General features: G+C 36.9%; 1 protein-coding gene across 1 annotated transcript; it reads right to left on the reverse strand.

The window, feature by feature from the left end:
- Window positions 1-618: 618 nt before the first annotated feature.
- LOC116137363 (soluble inorganic pyrophosphatase 6, chloroplastic) lies at window positions 619-27,436 on the reverse strand. The gene is made up of 9 exons (XM_031423045.1): window positions 27,333-27,436; window positions 27,101-27,224; window positions 5,283-5,293; window positions 4,651-4,828; window positions 3,695-3,855; window positions 1,977-2,077; window positions 1,682-1,863; window positions 1,229-1,327; window positions 619-971 (listed from the first exon to the last, which is right to left on the reverse strand). The coding sequence occupies exons 1-9, from the start codon at window positions 27,434-27,436 to the stop codon at window positions 879-881; spliced, it is 1,053 nt and encodes a 350-aa protein (XP_031278905.1). The 3' UTR covers window positions 619-878.

Here is a 27,436-nt window from a genome sequence, read left to right on the forward strand (position 1 = left end):
CTGTTTCCTGCAAAAACCTGCTTAGGCTTAATAATTGCATATATTATACAGTGTTATATATAGCCTTTCATTGTCATCAAACTTCATCAAATTTTTCTTTAGTTGTTCTTGTTTCCACTTTTTACCAATCGATGGCTCCTACCGCAGCAATGTTAACATTGTCTCAACACAATAAACCCACTTCTCCACCACATGTGGTGGGAGTAGCAACAGTGGCTGCCTGTGAGGTTAAAGCTCTGAAATGGGTACAACAAGGCTGTGCTATGTTCAAAGGAAGATATGAGCACAAAAAGTCATCTTTGGTTGATGTTGATCCTTCTTGTTTTGCACTGGAAAAGAGGTTTCAAGAAGCCCTGGAATTCATCTAATGTTAGAATGGTTTTTTGAAGCTGGGTGGGTGGACAAATGTCCAGTGACTGTAAAACTGTAAATATTTTCTGATGAGCAAATCGCACTTTCATATGTAAATTGAAAAGTGATTTCAAATCTTTTGATAGAGACGAATTGTATAATACGATGCAATTTTTGTAGAGATGAGCATATCAACTTCAACCATGAAGCAATCCAGAGAAGTTTCTGCAAATCAATTTTTGACATTTTCTAACACTGTAACTGAGCTTGGGAAACAAAGAGAATATCATTCTGAATAATTATTGTGACTAAAGTTAACCAATCCCAAATACATCTTCAAAGCCAAAAATGATAGCTTAAACATATATTTGTTACATAAATAAGAAGACTACATAATAGTGGATTATCCAAACTAAATAGTCTAGAAAACTCTTGCTAATGACAATAAACATCAACAGGACTTGCTCTATGGGAGAGAAAAATAGGCAATAGCCGAGCAGCACCTTATGTAGTCTTGGGAGTTGAAGTTATACAAGGGAAAGCTCTCCAGGAGAAATGGACCTCTTTACAAGTTTGGCCCATGATTCGTTAGTCTCTGTGATTACTTTCAAGGCATAATCCTGTTTATCATACACAAAATTCATTCCAATGTCAGAAGGGTGAATAAAAACTCACAAAAATGATAAAATTCACGTGGTACTACAAGTAAGAAAAGACAATATACTGCTCAATACCACGGACTGGTTATCACCAAAATTTACTGGCTTCAAATCAGTTAAATCTCAAAGCAATAAGCATGCATCTATATATGCATTGTTGCATGTACAATGTTGTTTTGAAGCATGAAATGCAACCAGATGAATAGCTATAAGATTACCTTGTTTGCAGCCTTGTTGCCAAGACCAAACTTGTTAGCAGGTTTTCCATCCGGGATTTTGTAGTCCCTAAACCAGTCTCGGATTGCAGAGAGAGTTCCCTGAAGATAAGTTCACCAGATTAGTCTCCACAATTTTTTTCTTTTTTCTTTTTTCTTAATGGTAACCCACAGTTATAATCATGCTACACTAATTCTTGAAACAGCTTTGTATAGGCAATAATACCTTTCTTTGTGCTTTAATCAACTTTGACTCAAATTCATATTCTTATAATTAATTTGAACATAAACCTCCAACAATTGCCACAGCCGAATTCAACCATCCCATTTTCACATTCTATTCATAATTTTATGTACTTGACATTTACCTCTCAATATTATGTTTGTATGTTCTGAGTACCAAGTCAAGATAAATAAAGTTTCTTTCATTTGCCACTTATTTAGAACAGTACTTACCGGGAAATGCTTCTCAACATCATCAACATCATTTACAAGGGAAGCTTTTGGATCATCCAATGAAATTGCAACTATTTTCCAGTCAAGTTCCCCCTCATCAATCATGGCTAAAACACCCAAGGGCTTGACCTTAAGAATATCACCAATCTTCCTTTGAGTTTGACCAATCTCAACAACATCAACTACAAAATAAATTAAGCAAGAATATTGTGAATAGAAATTTAACATATTAGAACAAGTAATCTAGAGTTACATGAAGAAGGCCAAATGTTCAGCAGAATATGAGATTTAATACCTGGATCATTATCCCCAAATGCCCCTTCAACTTCAGAATTGGCAAATGATGGGTCTTCCCATGTTTGTGGAAGCAATCCATAATTCCAATTTATATTGTATCTAAGGAACAAAAACTGATATGAGTGAGGAAAATACATTCAAAGTTCAAATCCCATTAAACATATTGACATGATCTGAGACATGGAGAGCAATAACAAAAGATGAAAACAAGAAGAGAAGACAAATTTGAGTTTTTGTTATGGTACCCGTTGAGTCCACCTTTCCCATTGATTATGGCTACAAATAGAAGTTCATACAAACTTAAGAAGAAGCCTCATGATGTATGCACCATTGCTAGCAATGTGTTGCATAATTGAAAGGTTTTAAGATAGATGATTGTAAGAATTAATTGTACATGGCACATGGAAATACAATGAGTGAATAAAGGAGAGTGATAGTCTTAAAAAATTGTTATTTACCAATCCATGCAACGTCAATATGACAGTGTATGAAAAAGAAATAAGATTAGATATTATTTGTGCTAGAAATTTCAAGACCATCAAGATACAAAAACAACATTATCTAAGATCTGCCAAAATAACAAAGTTGATATGCATGATGTGTTAGAGCAAAAGAAAGGATAAACAAGAACTAAATTCATCAGTGAGAACCTAAAAAATTGCACTAATTAAGGATAGGATGAGATACTTAGCTTTGATGATTTGGTCATGTGCAACTAAGACTAATAATTGCAGCAAGAAGGAGGCATGATTTAGTTTAAGACAAAAAAAGACATCAGGAAACATAGATAAACTTCAGTTAATGTGACTGTGACAGAAAACCAAACCTTATTGCCTATAGTTTAGCTTTAAATATGGCTAAATGGAGTTAAATAGAGGAAAGGATGAATAAACAGTTTGTAAACATGTAAGTTCAAGAAGAATTAGTATGCTGGGGGCTTAATGAGAACCACTGGACATTCCTCGGACTGCGTAGACGTTATGAACATCAATTAAAGCCAACCGAATGTTTCATTTATTTAGAGGTACAGCTTATGTAACACATTTTAACTTCGCTTCCATAAATATGGAGTCAACTAAAGATTAAGACTACCGAGTGGGGTGAGTCTATTGATTTCTAGGCAACATATAGCCCTAGGAAGAGAGCTAATAACATTTTTTTATTCAGTCTCTCCAAAAATTGCTAACTCTTGCATGACACATGTTCAAATTTTTTGTGAATTAATGCCAAGTGTCCAGTGTCTTCGTTTTGTTTTGTTAATTTACATAAACATTGGACACATGGCATGAAAACAAGCAAGCAAATGTTGGAGAGAGTTAGCAAATAAGTATTGCTTGCATATTTAATACCCCGAGACTGCATGAAAATTAAACTAAATGTAACAAAATTCAAAATATTCTCTAGATCAACAGCAGTAACGGTTTGCTTCAGATACTGACGCAAAGAGTATAACTGGAAGGTCACAACGTTTGCTAAAACCATTCAAACACAAATCGTAGGCATATATTAGCTTAAGCAACAAAATTTCATTATTCCAAAATACATATACCAATATGGAAACAAGCAGCGGGCACTTGACTAGACCAGTTCATACATGACAACTGCAATCAGTAACCATTTGCATCGTCTACCCAAGAGCTAAATTTAGACATCCTTGCATTGAAACAAAGTTTGTCAACTTAAGCACTTATAAGCAATGATATTAAAGAAACTTACGGATAATATCGAAGTTTTCCCTTTTTAGTATCCTGCTTAATGGGAGTGTATAGCTCATCAGTAGCAGCCTCCATCTTTGCACTTGACTCCTTGGGAATTTCGACAATAAAGTTGAAAGCACCATCTCCCAATTGTAATGGTATGTCATGCCATGGCGAAATCTACATAGCAAGAACAAGTAATTTTTGTTAAGCAGAAAGAATTCAACAAATTGATTTAAACTGTTAAAGAAGTTCCATTCTTCAATACTTAACAGTCAATATCTGTTGCAGATCCGAAGAACTTAAAAATCAAAGCCCAATGGCTTCCAAAACATAAGCAGCACCAACTTGAGCAGAAATTAGTTCTAAAGCTTATAATCTGAACGACACCAGCAATGTGCCCTATTTCCACCTTAACTAAATGAAACAGACCTCATGTTTATTAAATTTCAATTAGCTCATTCCTCTGTTATTGAGTAAATGATCTATGAAGAAAAACCAAAATTCTAAAATGCCAAAACCTTCATTTTGCCAATGAAAATGTAATAATCAATCACAATAAATTCATAAAGTTTTATTATCTCATGTTCCACGAATCCAAATTCTATGAATAACCTAACAGAAAATTAAAAGACAACTTTGGCCTAAATTAGCATAGATAGATCGCAAAAAGGTATACCTTCAGAAACTATTAAGTTCTCATCAACCTGCCTAAGGTATTATTCTCCAAATGTGGTACAAACCAATATAATCTGTGCGTGTAAGAAACACTTATTCTCCTATCTATGATTCTCGTTTCTTTTCCAACGTTTATCCCAGCAACCAAACATTTCAACTATAACTACTAAAACTAATTCCATTTTCACTATTCAGATTTCATAGTTTCCTTTTCCCACATTTTCTCACCACCAAACAGACATACCGAAATTAAAAAAAAAAAAGAAAGAAATATCCAGAATTTAGAATTGAAAAGACCTTTTTTCCAGAATTGTCAACAAAAAAGACTCTGTAATCCAAGGTTCCAGGCTGGCCCTCCACTTTGATTTGAACCTCAGGGTTGTAAATAGCCCTGCAAGAAAACACCCTCTTTGACGAAAGGAAAACTCTTTTATTGTTAAAGCACAAATTGGTGATATGGGATNCAAAAATATTACTATTAATTTAATCTCCTTTATAAAAATGTTATTTAAGTGCAAAACATTTAACTTTAAGCATGCATAAACTGATTACTTATATTAAAAGCAAGAAAGACCACAAGAAATTGAAATTATAATGAAATTTCAACAACAATTTTGTTGAAAAACAACTTGACCTAAAAGCTTAAGCTGAAAAAGAGGCATTTTCACGTGTTACATAAACAAAGACAAAATTCAAAAAGAAAGAACAACCCAAATACAACAGGATGTAATAGATGAGAGATTCAAATCATGACCTCTACTTTAATATCTGTTGTGTGTGATTTTTGTCGTAAACTCAAAAGTCTCAATAGCTCAAAAATCAGTAGATCAATGTGATCTCAAGGTCATGGAATCTTGAAGTCCGACTCAGCATAACCTCGTCACAACCATCCAATACAGCTGTTTAAGAGACTAAGGGATAAGCCTTACCTTGAACATCTCTGGAGGAATAAGAACGAATCAATATATGCGCAATCCTAGCACACAACCACTAAAATCATAATGGCGATCCCAAATTCCTCTCTACTTGTTTTGGTGTAAACTTGTATAAATACCCCTTCCAAATATGAGAAAGGGGTTAGCAAATTCCAAATATGAAACTCATGGGTGCGAAGTTAGAAGACAAGTTGATTCTAGGAGGCGACATGGGAAAAAGCCCATGGGAGAACAAGTTAATAATGGTTGCCGGGGGGAATCTCGCACTTAGTGACTTAGTATATAAAAGAAACGAAAAATGAAACATAATTCATAGATCACCTAAACCCTCTCAAGTACTCGCTTAAAATTAAGAAGGAATATCATACAAATACCATGTAATAACGTTTAATCCTATTCATGGGGATTATGTAAATATTCCATTCCGAAAATAGCAAGTGAAACAATTAGATCTTTTTTGAAGATTGGTACTAATTCATGATCTAACATGTACAAAGTGAAAACCTCATTCTCAATTCTATGAGAAATTTTAAGAAAGCATCCATAGAATCATGAAGAGTCTAAGTGAAACAAACACAATCATATGAGATATGGATATTCATTCAAAACAGACGACAAAAATGAATATATGTGTGCGGAAATTTTAATCAGGCGAGCATACAGATGATATTCTTCATATTCTTCCTTAGAATATTTCCAGACCAAAGACATTTTTTCACATTTTCCACAAGCATGAGATGCAAGGCCATTGCTGTTTCAGTACACAAACTCAATAGTGCTGTAGTGGTCCATCTGGTCCACATGAGGATTTTGTCTCTGACAAATAGTTAAAATTGGATTCTCCGCTAGGAATAGAATCAATAGGTTGGTCAAAAAAGCAAAGAAAGCTATTAGTTGCACTAGGAGTATTCAATGTTATTTTAGACCAAGAATAGGACCACCAACCTAATAGTTTTCATGATCTTGTTGAGAATAAAAAGGAACTTGATTGCCATATAATTGGCTAAAATGTTCTTCATGATCTTCGGGTCTAAGGCCATTGAGGCTATCCTTCATCACAAATGCTGAACTGAATATATGTTCCACAGCGACACACACTATTAGGAACTGTTACCCTTTGAATAAATGGGTATACATTGGCGAAAGGCGGATTAAATATTTCTAGAAGAAAGATTTCAAGAAGTGATACTATATACGATTGATTCGCATATCACATAGTATCCGTTGTTGCGTCCTCAAACAGTATTTTTCGTCCTAACGGGGTTTAAAGAAACATTAGGCAAAACCTTCGTTTTTTATAAGGAAAGGAGAAGTTTTTCAATTACTGTGCTATTACTTAAAAATGTAACATGTAACCCCGAAAAACCTCACTTCTTAAAGAACATTCTCGAACTCATTTATTTGAATGGCTTCTCATCTTTCACTTCCTCGGCTTTGGATTTGGCGAGGGGACACCAGTGGTCGAGTTCCTTGGCTTGCAAATGTGTTGCTCCCCTCAGCTGAAGGCTTCTACTCTATCACTCGTTTAGTAGCGATAATCCGAGGATGTATACATTTATTCAGGCTTTTAGGCAGGATTTTAGTAACGTCTGAGTTCTTTTATGCATGAAATGTTACTTAATTTCTTACATTTTGTGTTTCAGGCCTCTAAAATGAACATTTTGAGAAATTACTGATGAATTGGAGTTTTTGGACTCAGAAGAGGTAAGCAGATCTTAAATTGGGCGAGTCTGAAGCAGAGTGAAGCACTGGAAGCTTGTTCACATAGGAGAGCAGCGAAGATCGAGATTCAAGCCAAAGAAGCAAAGCGAGGCAATTCGGGAATTCAGAATTCTTTAGGGAGGTTCGCCGCGGCGAAATGAGGTTCAAGGCACGAGACCCATTCACTTCGTCAACTTCGGAGGTTTCTTCGTCACCGTGGCGGGGAAGTCTACAATCCCATTGTTACTAAATGCACAGTTTATTTTAGGCTAAGTTTAGGTTTTTGGTGTGAGGTATAAAAGGAAACTTTACCATTTTGAGAGAGGGCGAGTTTGTTTTAGTCTAGAACAGCTTTTCATTTCTAGTTTGAGATTTTGACGATTTTGTGTAGACAAAGTGAGAAGATTTGGGATTGAATTTGGTGGATTCTTCAACCGGGGGAGATCTCTATCTTTTCTCTCATCATTTTTTATTATGTTGAACTTTTGTGTTTATTGTTTTCATGGTCTTGTATTGATAGCTATGAAACTAAACCATTTTGGTAGGGTTTGAATGGATATATTGTGGGTTGGTGTGAATGATGTTTGGGAAAATTGGTTGTAATATGGGTGTGTTAATGGGGTTTATATGGGTATTGTGTGTGTATTGGGTGGGTAATAAATTTATATCTTGGTGGGGAAATGGGGTGTTTGTTGTTGTTTATAAATGTGGGTTATAATGTGTTGGTGTGATGTTGAATGTTGTTAAATGGTGGGTTGATAAATGTTGTCACATGATGTTTTTATATGGGTTGTGTGGTTGGTTACCGGGTATGTTTTGGTACTGTATTGGTTGGTTGGGGGTTGGTATGGGGGTGTTTTAATTGTGGAAATGTTGTTGTGTTGTATGGGGGTTAGTTGTTTCTTGTACCCCCCCCCCCCCCCCCCCCTGGGGGGTATGGATGTGGTATGTACTTGTTGGGATAAAAATGATAATTGTTGAATATTGTGGGTGGAAAAATGGGTTGGTGGGTTAGGGTGTGTGATGGTATGAGGTGTGTGGGGTAAATGATGTGTTATTGGGGGGGTATGTTTAATGTGTGGGTTTTAATGTGGGTAGGTTATGAAAATGTTGTGTGAATGATGTTATGTTATGGTAATATGTATGGTGTGGGATATGGTTTAAATGTTGTATGGGGTGGTGGCGGGGTGTGGGTGTGATGTGGTGGTTTTGTAAGTGGGGTTAATAAATGTGGTGGTATGGGTGGGTGTATTGCAATGGGTGGGTATTGGGTATTTGCGAATGGTGTAAATGGTAATTAAATGGTTGTTGTGGGGGGGGTGGTAGTAGTTTTTCGGATTTCAGGATTGAGCAATTGATTTTATTATTTCATACGCTAGTGCAAAGATTGTGTTATTATTCGGATTATGTTTTAATTGAAGAACATGATGAGATTGAGAAAGAGTCATGTTAAGCTTCTTGGGTAATCACCATTGTAGTATTAAATGCTAGAGATAGATTTAAGAATCAATGAAATCAATCTAGGATTCTAGGTGCTTAATGAGCTTAGAACTATTAATCTTCAATTGTTGGGGCGGAAGTTTAATAGGGAAAAGTAGGAAAAACGTAGCCTGAGAAGGCATGTTTGCAATTAGAGAATTCGATTACAATCAATGCATGTTATGTGAAAATAGCATAATCTGTAGGTTTAATCCATGAGTCCAAATGAAGTCAAAACCCTACCCATTTGTTTTAAATTGATATTACCTTGTTTTTAATCTGCTTTATAATTTAGCTTTGAATATTTAGAAATTTTGTTAGTTTAAGTTAATTTCTCCCATTAATCCAAACAACTCGATTGCTCCACTTGAAAATAGTAGGAAACTTAGTGCTTAGCAAAACAATCCTCGTGGGAGACGATACTCACTCATCATTTATACTTTGTGTGACTAGTGCACTGCTATTTATGCATGTTGTAGTTACAACGCATCAAGTTTTGGCGCCGTTGCCGGGGATTGGTTTTGTGTTAACATTAAAATATTTTTTGTGTTAGATTGGAGTGTTATTTTTTCTTATCTGTTGTTGTCAAATTTCGTTAGTCTTTTGGTTAGTGTGATCTACTCTTTCTATTTTTTGTCTTGTTTTGCGAAGAGCAAACGTCAACCAGTGGTTTCTGTGTATCTGAGATTGAAAGAACCACTCGAAGACTGAATAGAGAAAGAAGAGAAGAGAAGCTCAGTTGAACCGAAGTAATAGTTATAGAGATGCAGAGAATGAACACTGAGGGAATTCTCAGTTCCCATAGTTGAAGGCAGTGGGTCAAGTATTACTAGACCAGCGGTACAAGCCAATAACTTCGAGATTAAAGCCGGCAATCATCCAGATGATCCAACAGTCGGTTCAGTTTAGGGGTGATTTGAAGGAAGATCCAAATTACACATTGCAAATTTTTGGAGATTTGTGATATGTTCAAGTCAAACGGAGTGGTCAGATGATGCAATCAGATTGGACTATTCCCATTTTCATTGAGGATAAAGCTAAAGGATGGTTACTGGCAATACCAACAGGAACAATCACCACATGGAATGATTTAGCACAGAAGTCTAACCAAATTCTTTCCTCAGCAAAGTTGAGAAATGAATCACGCCATTCATTCAAGAAGAGTCAGAATCATTGTATGAGGCTTGGGAGAGGATACAAAGAATACTGAGAAGGTGTCCACATCATGGGTTGCCAGTTTGGATGCAAGTCCAAAAATTATAATGGATTATGGTGAATGTGCAAACTATGGTGGATGCAGCCTCAGAAGGAGCATACAGAATAAGACTCCGGAAGAAGCTCATGAGTTGATGAGGTTTGGCAGCAACATTATCAAGACCTAATGAGAGGGTGCAACCGAAGAAATCATGGGTCTTTATGAAGTTGATGCATATACAGCCATTTCAGCTAACTGACAGCACTTTAGAAACAGTTGGGAAGTATGCAGGTAAATTCCATTCAAACTCCTCAACTAACTTGTGATTTTTGTGTAGGTAATCACGTAAGCAAGACTGTCAAGTAGGGAACACGTTTCCTTAGCTCTGTCATTATCAAAGCAGGTAACACTTGGCGGAAGTCAAAGGCAACGAACAATCCGTACTCAACACAATATATCCTGGTTAGAGGAATCCACCCTAACCTGTCTTGGGGCAATCAAAAACAACAAAATCAGGAAACAATTAATGGAATCAAAGGGCATTGCCAAACAACAAACAGGGGTGAACAAACAAAAGGGACCCACAAGAGCGACAAAATGGAGTCATGTGGGAAGTTTATGCAAAAGACCACAGGTTTTATGAATGAGACGAGCATAATTTCATAAATCAAGGGGCGTCCATTAGAACTTGGAGGTCAGTGGGGCAGTTAGCTGAAAAGCTAAATGAGAAGCCACATGGGTCTTTACCGAGCAACATAGTGACTAACCACGAGAGCAAATGAACGCAATAACCTTGAGAAGTGGGGCAGTCTTGGAAGAGGTGGAACAATCAAGGAAGAGGAAAACCTATCAAGGAAAAATGAAGAATATGATGAGGAAGTTGATGAAGAATCATTGCTGAAGAGAAACCACTAGTCCTAGGAGGATGAGCGAAAGCGGGAAGAGAGGCAAAAGAGAAGGAAGAGAAATTGCCATTTCCAAGATACCACCAGAATTGGCACATCACACTCCACCCGTGCCTTTTCCTCAGAGGCTCATAAAAGAAAAATAGGATAAGCAGTTCATTAAATTTCTTGATGTATTTAAAAAACTGCATATTAACATTCCTTTTACAAATGCATTGCAACAGATGCCGAGCTACGCAAAATTTTCAAGGAGATCTTATCAAACAAAAGGAAGTTAGAGGATGAGGAAACAATTATGCTTACAGAGGAGTGCAACGCCATTCTCCAGAAGAAGACACCTCAAAACTCAAAGATCCATGGAGTTTTACTATCCCCTGCATTATAGGAGATATTACTTTGATCGAGTTTTATGTGATTTAGGTGCAAGCATAAATCTATGCCTTTTTCTTGTTTTCAGGAAATTAGGAATGGTGAAGTGAAGCTAACAACCCTATGCTTGCAACTTGCAGACAGATCATAAGCACCTAGGGGCATTGTTGAAGATGTGCTGGTTAAGGTAGACAAATTTATTTTCCGGCAGATTTCTTGTGTTGGACATGGAAGAAGATAAGGAGATCCTCTCATCCTGGGACGACCATTCTGGCAACCGGAAGAGCGTAATTGATGTTCAAGGGGGAAGTTGATCATGAGGATGCAAGATGAAGAAGTGACATTCAATGTCCTTGAATCCTGAAAGCTCCACCAAAGTAAGAGTCATGCTTCAAAATTGATCGGTGGTTAGTTCACAATTGAAACTTCCCAACTTATGATCCTAATTCATCAATAAAGGATGCACGGTCAAGTCAGGCGGCCCAATGAGGAGGACCACAACCCAGAGAGCTTACACCAGTTCAGATAGGCCACAACTGAGCATGTATCCTCACCACGGACAGATCCCTCCACTAAAAACCAGAAAGAAAATCAAGAAAACGAAAGCTATTGGTAAGAATGTTCAAGCCCTGAGAGGAACGACCAAGGAATGGAAATGGGTGGTTAAACTCTAACAAGGGCCCCGGGTGACAAAAATCATTAGCAATTGAAACTTCGGGGCAAGGACAATGCTCGAGAGTTGATGCATTTAGATAGTCCGGATTGACATGAGAACTTAAAGAGTCGAGCTTTCCGACTATAAACAATGCTCTTGGGAGGCAACCCAAGTGTTTTCAGTTGTGTTGTTTTTTTTAATGTTAGTTTCTTATAATTTTAGATGAAGTCTAATTTGTGTGTTTTTGGGTGTTCAGGTGAGTTATCGAATCAAGGCAGAAAATGGAATTGTCCAGTTTGCCACCGCGAAGCACATTTATGAAAAATTGGAATTCAAAAGTCCAGACTTGCGCGGGCAAAGTATCTTTTTCACCGAGGCATTGTCTCTGTAATTTTTAGCTGCGGCGAAAAAAATTGTTTCGCCACGGCGAAGAAAGATAGGCAAAAATATAGGGGGCAATTTTGCCACGGCGAACGATGGGTGTTTTTAGGGTTTGAATGAAGAACTTTGTCGCGGCGAAGATGTTTTTCGCCACGGTGAAAACTGGTTTTTATAAAAAAATCGCTTGATTTTCATTTTTTTTTCACAAAACTTTTCAAAGACTTTGAGAGAAAAAATTTCCAACTTTAATCCAGAGGCTTCCCAGTGATTGCCCAGCCAAGTCTCTCACTCCTAACCTTCTAAACACCCAAAACAACTTGATTAACCAAGATCTTTGCGAAAAATTGAAGAAATTGTAGGTTCAAGAAATTGGGGATTTTGCGATTTAGGGGATTTTTGGCTAAATTGGTTGCGCATACTCCATTGTTTGGTAAGATTTCGTTCCCTTAACTTTAATCGCAATTTTTCGAGTTTAGATTTGTGGATTTGAAAATTTTGATTGTGGTTGAATGTGTGAATTTTGGTGATATTGTGCTGGATTTGAGGTGGGGGAAGTGTGATTTTGAATATTGTAATATGGGAGTGTGGATTTTAATTTTTGGAGCATTTGGTTAAGTTTGGAAAAATTGTAGTTTGGGGTTAAGTGCAAATTTTTGGAAGTGTTGTTTTACTGCAGGGTTGATTGTGTTTCTCATAGGGTGAGTTGAGTTGAGTTAAGTTGAATTGTGATTTGATTAACAGTTTAGAAAAATGCCGCTCAAAGTGTTGTCCCGGGGAAAGGAAAGGGAAAGAAAGTGGACAATGATTTGGAGTGATGAGGCCTGAAAACACTATGAAGGGGCAGCCCAAAGGAAAGAAAGGATTTATCCCTAAGTGTGGATTAACCATGAGCCAGGCATGGATTGGAGTCAATGGAGACATTGGGGACTTTTTATGAGTGCACATGCACAAGCGTGGTAGAGCCGCTAGTGCGAGAATTTTATGCCAATCCCGGATTGTGCATCTGATACTGTGTTGTGAGGGTAATGATGTGGCATTGACTGCGAAGATCATCATGAATTTATAAATTGCCTAACATTTACCGGATGAGTATGAGGAATTCAGGAATACACAGAAAAGAGATGAGGTAATCCTCAGGCTATAGCAAAAAAGACACCACTTGGGAGGTTTCAAAAAGGGTTAAAAAGTGCATCAAGGGAACTAACTTGACCCCAGTGGCTCGGTTGTGGCAGTATTTATTTGTGCGAGGATGATGCCGGAGACGCAATAGCATGGTGGACGCATGAGAAGGCATACTACTCTATTCTATTGCCACGGGAAAAGAATAGGATGTGGGACAGATTATCCTGACCAACATTAAGCATGCAGCCAAACCAGGGCGAGGAAGTTACCCGTTCCCACATCTCATTATAGCTTTGTGCACTAAAGTAGGAATCGAGGTACGTGATGATGAGCCACTTATCCATGCTGCCCTAATCCTCGACTCAGACTACTATCACAAGCACCTTGAATGTATAAACGATGAGCAACCTAGTGTCGGGACAAACATAGCGAACCACACAAGGAGCTGCCACATCATCCAGTTCCACAGCCACTATGAAGGAGATGGTGCAACAGATAGTGGGTCAGATAAGACGTATGACAAAACGTAGGAATGGTGGCAGAGCAGACCTAGATATGTTTGACATGCAGAAAGTGCTTCGACAAGCTCAATATTGATACTGCGACATTCCAATGGGCTGACTGGGATTCAGATGAGTGGATGGGCTCCGAATCAGAAGAGGATGATGTCGAGGGAGACGAGGAGGCCGACAAATGAACCGGAGCACCTGTTTTGTATTTTGTATTTTGTTTTTGTTTGTTTATTTTGGTTTATTGTTGGGTATTATGGAACTTTGAACTGATTTGATTTGTTTGTGTTTTGTTTTGGATTGTTTTCGTTTAGTTTAAATTTTTGCTGAACTTTTTAGTTGAAAAGACGAGATTAGGGTTGTAATATTTCCATATTAGTCCGTGATTTTTTCTAACATAGTGGACACCACAGTTTTCAATTGTTTTACAGATTTGGTGATGAAAAAGTCAAAGACTGGGTGTGCACACTGTTGAGCGAAACTTTAACTTCACAGATTAAATCAGGGAACTACTCGTACCTTATCAATTTGTTTTTTTTCTATTCCTAATTTGGCATAATGTGACATTGGGACAATGTCATCTTTGTTGGGGGTAGGAAAAATTTGAGGAATTTTTGAACTTTTTATTTTATTTTACTTCTATGTTTTGTTGTGTATGCCAATGATGAATTGTATAAATCAATGATGAGATTAGGGTTGTTGGGATTTTATTATTGAAAAATGTTAAGCATTGCTTCAAGTTTTTGTTTATTGATTGGATTTTGATTGAGGTTTGTTGAGTGGTTCAGCCACCATTTTCATTTATTTTGGCATGCTTAGATTCATTTTATGTGGTTAGGTAAAGTTTGATAATGTTGGTGGATCCTAGAACCTAGTGGAGAAATGCTTGAGGCGAAATTCTAGGAATAGACATTGTTGAGGAAATGATTTAGGCATTTTTCGAAACGTTTGAGCCTTTCCAGCCAACCCACGAATGAATTGTTCCCTAGTCACCCATTTGAGCCTTATGAGATTATCATTGCTTTGTATTTTCTTGCAAACCGAAAATTTTCCAATCCAACTACCCTAAACACATAATCATACCCTTTAGGAGAATTTTGGACCTAAGGCAAACACAAGGAACTTGAAGAGTTGTGTGAATTAACTAAAAGAATAGTTTGGGGGTTGTAGGGTGGGCAAGAAGAAGAAGAGAGGTTTTTAACCTAAATTGATGTGTAAAAAAAAAAAAAAAATTAAATAAATTTAGTTTGAGAATTGCATTACAATAGCAGCAATAAGAATTGTTCATGGTTGAAGGTTGTTAAATGGTTGGCATTTTGAGTAATGGTTAAGAAAAGAAGTGGGAGTGGGAGTAAGTCTTAGTGTTTGCTTTAAGGAAACCAAGTTCTTTTGTTTGTTTATCTTTTTCTTTCCTTTGGAGCCCACTACCCGAGCCTAACGTTATAAGCCTACAAAGACCTTTTGATTCTTAGTGATGTCTAATCCTCATTAGTCGAGAGTAGTTTGATATTTAGGCTTATGGAGTCTACCGCCACTTGATAAACTTTACATTTCTGCATAAAATAATCCGGGAAGTCGGATGGTGGATTGAAGTGGGGATCACCTACTCGGGGGACCAATAGAGAAAGATAGTCGATGTAACTTATAACTTCTTGGAGTGTTAAACATTTTTCTAGTAATAATTTTGCAACAACCTTTGAGACTTGTATAAATTCTAGGCAGTTCGGGTGTTGAGTTGAGTCTTATGTTTTTCTTTTTAATTTTTTGTTAATTTTACTGTTTTGCATTTATTTGGGCGTTTGTTATTTTTCTTTCATTTTGTTTTGTACCTAATGCTCGGGGACGAGCATGTCTTTAGTTTGGGGGTATTTGATAATCCAAAGATTATACTATTTTATTTAGGCCGGATTTTAGATACTTCTTAGTTCTTTTATGCCTGAATTGTTACTTAATTCTTTACATTTTGTGTTTCAGGCTAAAATGAACATTTTGAGCAAATAATGAGCGAATTGGAGTTTTTGGACTTAGAAGTAAGCAGATCTCAGAATTTGGGAGAGTTTTGAAGCAGAGTGAAGCACTATGAAGCTTGTTCCCATGGGAGAGCATCGAAGATCGGAGATTCAAGCAAAGAAGCAAGCGAAGGGCAATTCTGTAATTTTAGAATTCTTCAGGGAGGTTCGCCGTGGCGAAATGAGTCACGTACGAGAATCCATTTCACTTCGTCGCCGCGGAGAGGTTTCTTCTTCGCCGTGGCGAAGTCTACAAATCCCAGTTTTACTAAAACGCACAGTTTCATTTTAGGGTAAGTTTTAGGTTTTTGGGTGAGGTATAAAAGGGAAACTTTACCATTTTGAGAGAGGTCGTGTTTTTTTTAGTCTAGAACAGCTTTTTCATCTTCTTAGTTTGAGATTTGACGATTTTGTGTAGAAAAGTGAGAAGATTTGGGATTGAATCTGGTGGATTCTTCAACTGGGGGAGATCTCTTGTCTTTTCTCTCATTTTTTATTATGTTGAACTTTGTGTTTATTGTTTTTCCTGCTTATTGTATTGATTTAGCTATGAACTAACCCATTTTGGGTTAGGGTTTTGATGTAGTTCGGATTCTCATGGATTGAGCAATTGATTTTTATTATTTTCATATGCTAGTGCAAAGATTGTGTTATTATTCTGGATTTATTGTTTTTAATTGAAGAACATGATGAGATTGAGAAATGAGTCATGTTAAGCTTCTTGGGTAATCACCATTGTAGTATTAAATGCTAGAGATAGATTTAAGAATCAATGAAATCAATCTAGGATTCTAGGTGCTTAATGAGCTTAGAACTATTAATCTTCAATTTGTTGGGTGCGGAAGTTTAATAGGGAAAAGTAGGAAAACATAGCCTGAGAAGGTATGTTTACAATTTAGAGAATTCGATTTACAATCAATGCATGTGAATGTGGAAATAGCATAATCTGTAGGTTTAATCCATAGAGTCCAAATGAAGTCAAAACCCTACCCGTTTGTTTTAAATTGATATTACCATGTTTTTAATCTTGCTTTCATAATTTAGCTTTGAATATTTAGAAATTTTGTTTTTGTTTTAGTTTTAAGTTTAATTTTCTCCCATTAATCCAAACAAACTTGATTGCTCCAACTTGAAAACAGTAGGAAACTTAGTGCTTAGCAACCAGTCCTCGTGGGAACGATACTCACTCATCACTTTATTACTTTGTGCGACTAGTGCACTTGCTATTTATGCATGTTGTAGTTACAACGCATCATTAGCAGCAGAGTGTGGCACTCTAGAATTCCTGAAAGTCTGATTACTACTTTGCACTGCCATCTAACCCAAAGGAGTAAGAAAATAAAAGGTAGAAGTGGGAAACACAAACATGCAAATTTCTATGGAGCGCATTGCACAAAAACAAACACACACAAGTAATAACAAAGATAAAACATAATTCCACTTAGCCTACCATGTTCTCTAAAGGCCCCATGACCAGCATAATCCTTTATCTTTTGCTTCGGATTTGATCTTGCAATGCTTATCCTGTAATGCCCCACTTGAGGTACATAGCCAATGTTTCTCCTTTTGTTCTTATTTGAGTCGGTTTATTAGTATTATTTGTTTGGTTGGCCTTTGTTTGAGTGGTATGTTGAATACTTGCCTTGAAATTGGTTGAAAATAGAAGAAGTTTAGTGTTCCAGGCTTCGCCGGGGCGAAGAAGAATCTTCACCGCGGCGAAGAGGTGTTGAAGCTGGGGAAGCTGCTGGACAGTTTCGCCGCGGCGACGAGCCGACCAAAATGTTGGTTAAGTTTTAGATATTTTCTTCCCTAAGGGCAATTTGACCATTCTACCCCTAATTAGTAGGAAAAGTGGGGAGTAAAATGTAAGGATTTTGCTTGGAGAATATGTTAATATGGGGATGTGTTTGTAATGAATCAAAGGGTATAGATGGAATTCCTAAGGAAGAGTAAGGGCAAAATGGGAATGCTTGTGCATAAATTGTATTAAAAGGAATTAAGTCAATGCAAAACCCTTCATTCTTTTTCTCCACCGCCACTCTCCTTTTTACTTCCTCTCAATTTCTCTTCTAATTGTTCAAGGATTTTTTAGAGGGCTTTTGGAGTGATTTGGGGTAGAAGATCAATCTAAGGCATTCTAAGGTAAGGATTCTTGCTTTGGATGTGAAGTTTTGTGAGATTTTATGTATATTTGATTATTGAGGTCTTTTGGTTGAATTGTGTAATTGTTTAAAAGGTAGAGAAAAATCAAGCAAACCAAGAGAAATGAAGAGCTAGTGAGATCTCTCCATCACAGGGTAAGTAAACCCCAATCCAAGTAGATATTTGAGAACTTTCTTGAATAGAGAGTTAATTGCAATTATGTGTGTATGTATATAAATGTGATATGTTATGTTATTAAGATTTAAATGGAGATAATTATTGCTTTATGGTTGTTCATACACTTTGAGTATGAGAAGTGAGATGTGGGTTGGGAATGTAGTTTGAGATTGAATTGAAGGATTTTGAGAAATCCTTTTTAGAAGTGTTATTCTATGATAGGATTTATGGCTATGTGAGGGAGTTTTCTCCCATTTTGGATGGTTAGAGAAAGACATAGAATTATTGTTATAGTAGAGTCTTGTTATGCACTTGAGTTGTTTGATGAAATACCTAGTAGAGGTTTGAGTATGAGTAGTGAACCTTANGATAATATTGGGGGACGTGTCCCCCGAGATATCTGAAGAGTTCGTTGCTAGAAGCTTGGACCCTGACGCTGCGGGCTTGTCTGACCATGCTTCAATCTAATTGGCTCAATCCCCACCATCTCCATTTCATAGGCTGCGAAAAGAGCCCCAATCCTCGATCACCCTCAGGGATCTTGAGCACATCAGGGCAGCCTATGCATCGCAGCTCAATCTGATGGCCCCGGGGGAACACTCTCGGAAGAATCCTCTAGCTCGATGGGTGGCAACTTTCGAGATTCTCCTCAAGTGTGGGATATCCATTCCCCTGCACCCCTTCATCGACAAAGTGTTGAAGAGGTTTGACATTGCCCCTTTCTAATTGACGACCTGTATACATCGCGTACATGATTGCCGAGCTAGGTGAGCCGTCCGTCGAAGAGCTTGTGCACTTGTACAGGCTTAAAAAAGGGCAAGGCCAAATGTAATACCTTTCCAAGGCAAGGAAGGTAAGTTTCAACGGGCTGATTGATGTCTCGAAGAAAGTCCCGCACTAGGACTCCCAATTCTTCTTTTACGAAGCCACGACGAGCAGTGTCTTCACTCCGAAAGCGAGTAAGGCCTTGGTCACTCATGTATGTGAGGATGAATTTTGAACTTAGCTTTATTATTTAACTAACTTTGTTTTCATATGTCGAGTAGAACTATCTCCCTGAGGTGAGCTTGCAGAGGCTGCAACGTTTCAGCGATCTTCCTAATAGCTCGCACAACATCCATGAGCTTCTTACGCTTCCTCACCTAAAGGCGTACAACTTTTGCAAGGGCGAGGCCAAATTTTTGGCGCTCTTGGAAAAAGGCAAGTTGTTGCTTGCTCGCGTTTATTTCCCACACAAATTGATCGCTGCGTGAAGAAGTCCGCGATTGCTTCCCAAGCGGTTGGTGAGAAGAGTGCTACTAGGCCCCTTAAAGGGCTAGCGAAGAAGACGCCCGAGCCAACTAGAGGCTCAGGAAAAGGTAAAGCACCCGAGCAGCACAATGGCTCGGGGAAGAAAAAGGTGAGCAAGCCTCATGGGGGCTCAGGCAGAGAGGTCGCTACATATGCTGGTGGCCTTCAGNTAGAAACGGGTTGATGCTTTGTGATCGTCACCCGATAGTTATTAGAAACGGGTTGTGCTTTGTGGTCGTCACCCAAAAGTCATGAGAAACGGTAGGTGCTTTATGGTCTCCACCTGATAGTTATGAAAACTGGATAGATGCTTTGTGATCCTCACTCGGTAGTCACTAAGAGCGGGTTGGTGCTATGTGAACTCCACCCGACAGTCATGAAGAGTGAGATGGTGTTGTGTGAACACCACCTCCGGTAAGATGAGGCCATAACGTTAGTAGAAAACCATAGAAAGAAAGTGTGAGGAAGGAATTACAAAAAAAAGTTACAGGGATAGACAGATAGAGAGTTTACTTACTGAGCATTATTTTGTGCTCACCCCGTCATTTGCCTTTGTGGATGCAGGATCTAGGTGATGATGCAGTTGGAGGGGCGTCGGCAAGCGAGGAGCAATAGCTACACTATTTCCCCTGTTTTTCTCTTTTAAATGGCATTTTGTAAAATAATACTCTTTGTGTATAAAAGACTTAGCACATATAATAAAAAGAAAAGTTTTGGGCCCATTTTCTATTATTGTTATGCAAGCATTTTACTAGTTTATAGCAATTGTTACATATCCTCTTCCTAAGATTTTTTTTTTTTTTTTTATCTACAGTTGCAGCAAGGTGTGCATCATAGGCAAAATCCACATATGTGAGGCCCTTCAAAAATCGATCAGAGGATATTATAAATTAGTATGCAACAGACCCATACAGATGCTCTACAGTTTAAAGGCAAACTGGAATATGGGTAAATCTGTATGGGACTATGGTTGAGTCTCCTAAGAATATCACTCGCTAGCAAAATGAAAAAATATGCTCTTAGACAGTTAGACTCATTATACTTAGAAAATTAAGCAATTTTAACATAATTATGGAGTTCAACGCTTCGGCAGGTTTATTTGAGACTGCATAATTGTCTCTAGAAAGGACATCCATCTTAAAACCAAAAGCGTAAGAACTAAATGATTTATTGACTACATGCAAGGAAGAAATCAAATTGAAGTTTAAGTGAGCACCCTTGAGAAATTTGATCAAAGAGAATGGACTGCAATTAGCAGTTTCTATCTCTCTGAAGCATCGGCCATACTAATCTCCCAGCCTCATTAAAATTAGTTTCTTAGGGCTAATTTCTGTGGTGCAATCCACATTATGCATACATATGTTAAAGTTTAAAGGGTTAGGCAAAGTTAAACAAGGATTTGACTATAAGACTGAGTTACACATGGAACGTCCAGTGGATAGCTTCCCCATTTTCATTTGATGCATAAAGGACAAAGATCATTGACAAATTATGAATGAGAGAAAGAGAGTCACGCCCTTGACTTTCTGGTGAACTTGTCTTGTAGAATTCAAACAGATCCAACCCCACCAACATCGTTAAAGAATTTTTTCAGATCTTCAGAAGTTGCTTGAAAAAAATTTGAAACCATTAGAATTATCTCTCTGTATTTGCCTGTCCAGTGTCAAAAAAGAATAAAAAGCAATCTCTCTCTAAAGTGTGAGAGAATCTCTACTTGCCCTGATGTTAACGTTTCATAAAAATGCATTACACTTGTCAGTGTATACTTTGGCTCTTCCAGTGGTGGAGTCTTTGATGTGCTGGTCATTTGGATGCTCTTCAAACTTGGGTTTTGCTTCTTCTACTTTGTTTTCTTCAGCTAAGTTCTATGCTCGTCCCTTTCCTTTCCCATGCACTTTGTTTGGGTTTTGGGCAATACTTTTCTGCCACTTAGCTGGAGACTGTTTGTTAGTCATGTTCGAATCTGTTTTTCTCTTTCCATTAACACTTTTCTTATGTGACTTCTCTTTCTGATTTATTAGTTCAGGAACAGATTTGGCTTCCTGCTGTAACATAAATAATTGCAGCTCTTCCAAGCGGGGTGTAACTTGAGAAAGGGAACAAAGACAAGCATCTTTATGCATTGAGTTAAAATAGCATGGATTGCATACATTTAATAAATACCAAGCAGATGTATCATAATTCAGTAACATCTTTAACAATGTTATGTAACAACTTGATTTAAAAGCTTAAATTGATAGTTAAGCGTTCAACAACCATACTTAAAATTTAACACAATCTCGTGCGCTGAACAGCCACAATCACAACCATAAATATAACATAAATACATATAAAAGTTTATAATCTAAATAAGAGCCTATTTGTTATAAAATTTAAATAGTATTTAATTTTCGAAAACAAGGAATATAAGGAATTTTACGAAAATACGTTTTTATTAAAATAAGTTGAAATGATTTCAAAACAATGTTTTTGCATATAATCCTAAAAATTAGTGTAAAATTAGAAAACAAGAAAAATATCATTTCTCAGTCTTTATATAGTTTTTAACTTCAAAACAATTTTTAATACCAGAAATATTTTCAAAATATTGAGATAAAGCTTTTAAAATTTTTAATTGTAACTTAGTTTTTTAAAATTATTTTTGAATCACAAACCAAACTGGCCCAAATCTCATAAAGAGATTTAAAATACAAAATATGTTTTCATATATTTAAAATTTAGAGATAAAACTTTAAAATTTTTAATTGTAACTTATTTTTCAACATTATTTTTGAATTACAAACCAAACTGGCCCAAATCTCATATAGAGATTTAAACATGAAATCAGTAGAAAACAAATCTTGATAATCTTTTTATTTCAATCTCTTAAACTAGATAAGACTTAGATAACTCTTAAATTGATCATATTCTAATCTAGAAATCCTACACTCCCCCTCAAGCTAGTGAATAGATATTTATCATTCCTAGCTTGGAAACTAGATTAACAAACAACTGTCTAGGCAATCCTTTTGTAAGAATATATGTTGTCTGCTGACTTGTAGGCAAGTAGGTAACACATAACAGCTTATTTTCTATTTTCTTTTTGATGAAATGTCTATCTATTTCAATGTGCTTGGTCCTATCATGATGCACTGGATTGTGTGCTATCCCAATCACAAGCTTGTTGTCATATTAAAACCTCATAGGCTCCGTAGTTTTGATTTCAAGCTCTTCCAAGATTTCAACCTCATAGTAATCTTACTTACAAAGGTTTTAAGGAATAATGTATGATCAGTTGTGAATTTTTCAAACCAGGCCTGTGGAGACTGTTTTAGGCCATATAATGATTTCTTATATTTGCACACTTTTTCGTCCTTTCCACTTCTTTCAAACCCTGGTGGCATTTCCATGTATACCTCTTTTGCAAGTTCACCATTCAAAAACACATTTTTTCACATCTAGTTGTTGGAGAGGCCAGTCTAGATTTGTTGCAAGAGACGAGCATCTTGATAGTATTCAACTTAGGCATCGAAGCAAAGGTCAACTCATAGTCTACTCCATAGGTTTGCGTAAATCCCCTTGCCGCCAGCCTTGCCTATACCTTTCAACTGTTCCATCTGCCTTATACTTAATAGTAAACACCCACTTGTAGCTCATACTTGTTTTCCCTCTAGGTAAACTCACCAACTCCCAAGTCTTATTTTTTCTCAAGAGCCTCCATCTCCTTTATCACAGTCTTCCTCCAGTTTTCATCCCCTAATGCCTCATGTACCGATGCTAGAACCTTCACAGTTGAGAGATTAGTGGTGAATGCCAAAAAATCATCTGCCAACTTACATTATGCCACATACTTAGCAATAGGATGCAACATACAGGATATAACACCCTTTCTTAGTGCAATAGGTAAATGTAAATCATCAAGCCCTGATTTAGATCATCAGAAGATAGTTCTTCCTTACTTTATGACTGTGAATCACTGGTTTCTTCCAGTTGGGATGATTACTGATGCAGATCTTTAGGTTTCCTTCCATTTTGATAGTCAGTTCTTGTAACGACTCCTTTCTCATAAAAATATGCATAGTAAAAGTACATGTAAAATAACATGAAAAGTTGGGCCCAAAATTTTCTTTTATTAAACATATGTATTCTTTATACATATATATAAAAGATTTGTATCATATGCAAAACTATCAAAATAGGGTGGATAGTGTAGCCATTTCTCTTCGTGTGCCGATGTCCATCCGACTGTGTCCTCATCTAGAACCTGCAAAAACATAGGGAACAACGGGATGAGCACAAAACAATGCTCAGTAAGTACCCCTCTACTCAAATATCCCCGTAACTCTCTTTCTAATTCTTTCCCTACCATTTTTATTGACTCTTTCTCTTCTACAACTCTCTGTTTCTTTTTCTCATAACTCTTTTCTACTAACTCTCTTTCAGTAAGTCACGGCCCCATCTGACCAGAGGCACGGCTGGGACTCGCTCCCACTCCTTGTGACTTCTACTCATTCTAGCCGATCGGACTTGGTTATGCATGGTTCGAACCTTTGGCCTGTAGTGCATAGAATCTCTAGGGTAAACTCGGGTATAACCCTCATCCGCATGTACTCTACGGGCTACACCACTTCTCTCTCTGATACTTATGCCGCTCTCTCAATGCAGCGTACATGCGGGAATACTCTACTCTTACTCACAGGTTCCCCATCGCACAACCACTCTATTCTCTTGTTTAGCACTACTCTAGCTTTTACTCTATAGCACTCATTCTCTCTTTCTCTTACTCTTAAAGTAGTCTAAACTCAAAAGTCTCTACTCTTTCTCTACTCTCTTTTTCGTCCATAAATAAGGCATAGTTAATGCACATAAATGACTCATACTCTTAATCATTTAAATGCAACTATGACATGTAGCAACAATTAAGGCTTTCTACTCTTACTTATGCTTCTCTTGAACATTTCATCATACAACTCTGTGCATATAAAACTCTACTTTAACTCTAACTTTTCTCTTTTCTTTAATCATCCAAATGGGAGGAAACTCCCTCATAAACTCTTTTTTCCTGTCAAAAGAAAAGACACTTCCATAAGCTTGCTCAAAACTTCCTCCAACTTCAATCAAACTCAACCCAACATCAAGCAAATAAAACACTTCTCATAACTCAATTTATGTGTATTACTCATTCATAACTACTAATCATTCATCTCAATTCACAACCTAATGAATACCATATAAATATATATAACTCTACTCAAAAGAGTTCTTAAATCTCAACTTAGGTTGAATTTACTTACCTTATGAGGAAATACTTCTTTAACACTTCTCCTTTCCTTTGGGAGCTAGCCTTCTCTCTACAACTTTAACCAACAACAATGAGACTCTAATCAAAACAATAATAAAACTCTCATCTACGCAGAATCCTTACCTTAGGATGCTTTAGATTAAAACCCTACTAAAAGTTACTCAAAAAGCTCTTGGAAATCCTTGGAAGATTGAAGGAATTTGAGAGAAATTTGGAGAATAGAGGAGGCGGTGGAATGGGAAAATGAAAAGTTCTCAAAGACTAAACCCCCTTAAATATCTCCTAACAAACTCATTCTTCCCATTTTGCCCTTGCTCTTTCTTGAAAATTCCATCATATCCTTTGATTCCTTATAAACACACCCCCATACTAACATATTCTCCATGAAATTTCCTTACATTTTACTCCCCACTTTTCCTGCTAATTAGGGGTAAAATGGTCAAATAGTACCCAAGGGAAAAAAATATCTAAAACTCAATAAACTTTTCAACCGGCACGTCGCCGCGGCGAAGAAGCTTCCTTCGCCGCGGCGAAACTGTCCAGCAGCTTCTCCCGTGGCTTTAACACCTCTTCGCCGCGACAAGCCCTGTAACAGCAAAAACCTTCTAATTTTGATTCAATTCAAGGCAAAAACTCAACATATCAACACAACCAAAGACCAACCAACCACTATTCATAAAAACCGACTCAAATAAGAGCGACATAAGAAACATTAGCAACGTACCTCAAGTGGGGCGTTACAGTTCTTCGAGAATAACATTGGACACCTGACTGATTTAATCTCTCCAGACTTCCCCCTAGTTTCAATCTTTCCTGAGAGTTTGGTTTACCAAGAGTGGGCTATATAGTTAGAGTAGGACATAAATTGGTAGGCTGATTACGAGATTGACTCATGCTTATGGGACAAGGCTGACCTATAAGAACCTAACCTGAATTAGGCTAACTAGGAGACTGACTCATTCTTATAGGACTAGGCTGACCTATAGGAAACTAGGTGACTTTGAACTTTGACTTGGACTAGGAGACTACTGAGACTGACTCAAGTGTGGTTGTAAGGGTAACACTACTTACCACGAATGACCTTTACAATCTCTTAAATTCTCTCCTGAAGGGAAATGGGAAAGAATGTATGTGACTCAAAAAATGTAACATCACTAGAGACATATAATTTTCTCTTTACAGGACAATAACACTAATAGTCTTTCTGTGTGGGAGAATATCCAAGCAAGAAACATTTAATGGCCCTAAAGTCTAGCTTTCCTCTATTAGGAGACATAACATGTACAAAAGCAGTACATCCAAACACCTTTAAGGGTACAGTATTTAGGATCCTACAACTAGGAAAGATCTTTAGCAAAGTCCCAAGAGGCGTATGAAAATCAAGAATTCTAGTAGGTAATCTATTTATCAAATATGCAGATGTTAAAATCGCATGACTCCAAAAATATTGAGGTATATTCATGGAAAACATTAAGACTCTAGCAACCTCTAATAGGTGCCTATTTTTTCTTTCAACTATCCCATTTTGTTGAGGGGTATTAACACAAGAGCGTTGATGTACAATCCCGTGATGTAACAGGTAGTTTCCTAGGATAGAGTGAAAATATTCCTTACCATTGTCAGTCCTTAAAACTTAGATTTTTTCTTGAAACCAAGTTTCAACCATTGAATGAAAGTTTTTGAACAATTAACCTACTTCAAACTTGTTTTTCATCAAGTATACCTAACATACTCTAGTGTGATCATCAATAAACTGATGAACCACTTAGACCCTAAAATATTTGTAACTCTAGATGGGCCCCAAATATCACTATGAATTATTAAAAAACCCTAGAACTCTTATATTTATGAGCTAGATAGATAGACTTGGTGTATTTTGCAAGTTGACAAGTTTCACACTTAAAAGAAAATAAACTTTTATTTCTGAATAACAATGGGCACATTTTTAGTAAATAAGGAAAGCTAAGGTGTCCTCGTCTACTCTTATATCAGCCTATTGTGTTTCAAAAACTACTCCACTACTTATGGTTTAAATGTGATTGCTTCATATATGCCATAATTTCATCTGAGTATCAATAACTCCAAAGTTTAAAGTTAAAAAAAAATAAACGTCATGGATTTTCAACTAGCATGACCCCCAGAGATACTGTCATATACCATTTATGTATGATTTGGAAAAATTATTCAAAATGACATATTAAACAATTATGATTCTGGTGCCCAAGTAACAGGTTGACCTATTGCAAGGCTACTCTGCAAATATATTCTCAACTGAAGAGCATGATTCTATATTAAGAGTTCAAAAGATCTCTATAAATTGCCCTACTTGATAAACAACATTTTAACAACCTTGACTTAAGCTATTTGTCTAGTTTCAACTTCCATCAGCAGCAAAAAGAGAATAAAGAAAGAAATGTTTGCATTGCAGATGACAAATATCAATTGATTAAATAAAGCTGCATCGTATACTACTAAAAGCAACAATTTTCAAAAAAAAGAAAAATTAGGAAAAAACCAGTTTAGAAACATTCAAATTCAAATTTTGTCCATAAATCAATCTAGTATAATTGAAAGCAAGTAATGTAAAAGAATTATACCTCTGAAGCTGTCCCACTAAATCTTTTACTATAACATCTCCTGGAGATGGACCTAGCTTCGTTTAGATGTCCCAAATCAATTTCCATAGCTATATAACCTTGGCAGGCTTCCAACATTGACTCACTGCACAGACAAAAAGCAAGTTATATGGAAAAAATAAAAAGATGAATCATAAATCAACCATATTGAACTATACAGGATAAGAAAGAGAAAATGATGAATGGGCCAAACCAGATCTTAACCAGGCTCTCCCAAACACCTAAAGCTGCAACTAAATTTAGCTCCAAACAAGCCCAATAAGCATACAAATGCAGCAAACCATCTGTATTCTTCAT

This window comes from Pistacia vera, unplaced genomic scaffold, assembly GCF_008641045.1.
Source record: "Pistacia vera cultivar Batoury unplaced genomic scaffold, PisVer_v2 Contig323, whole genome shotgun sequence".
Classification (NCBI taxonomy): Eukaryota; Viridiplantae; Streptophyta; class Magnoliopsida; order Sapindales; family Anacardiaceae; genus Pistacia; species Pistacia vera.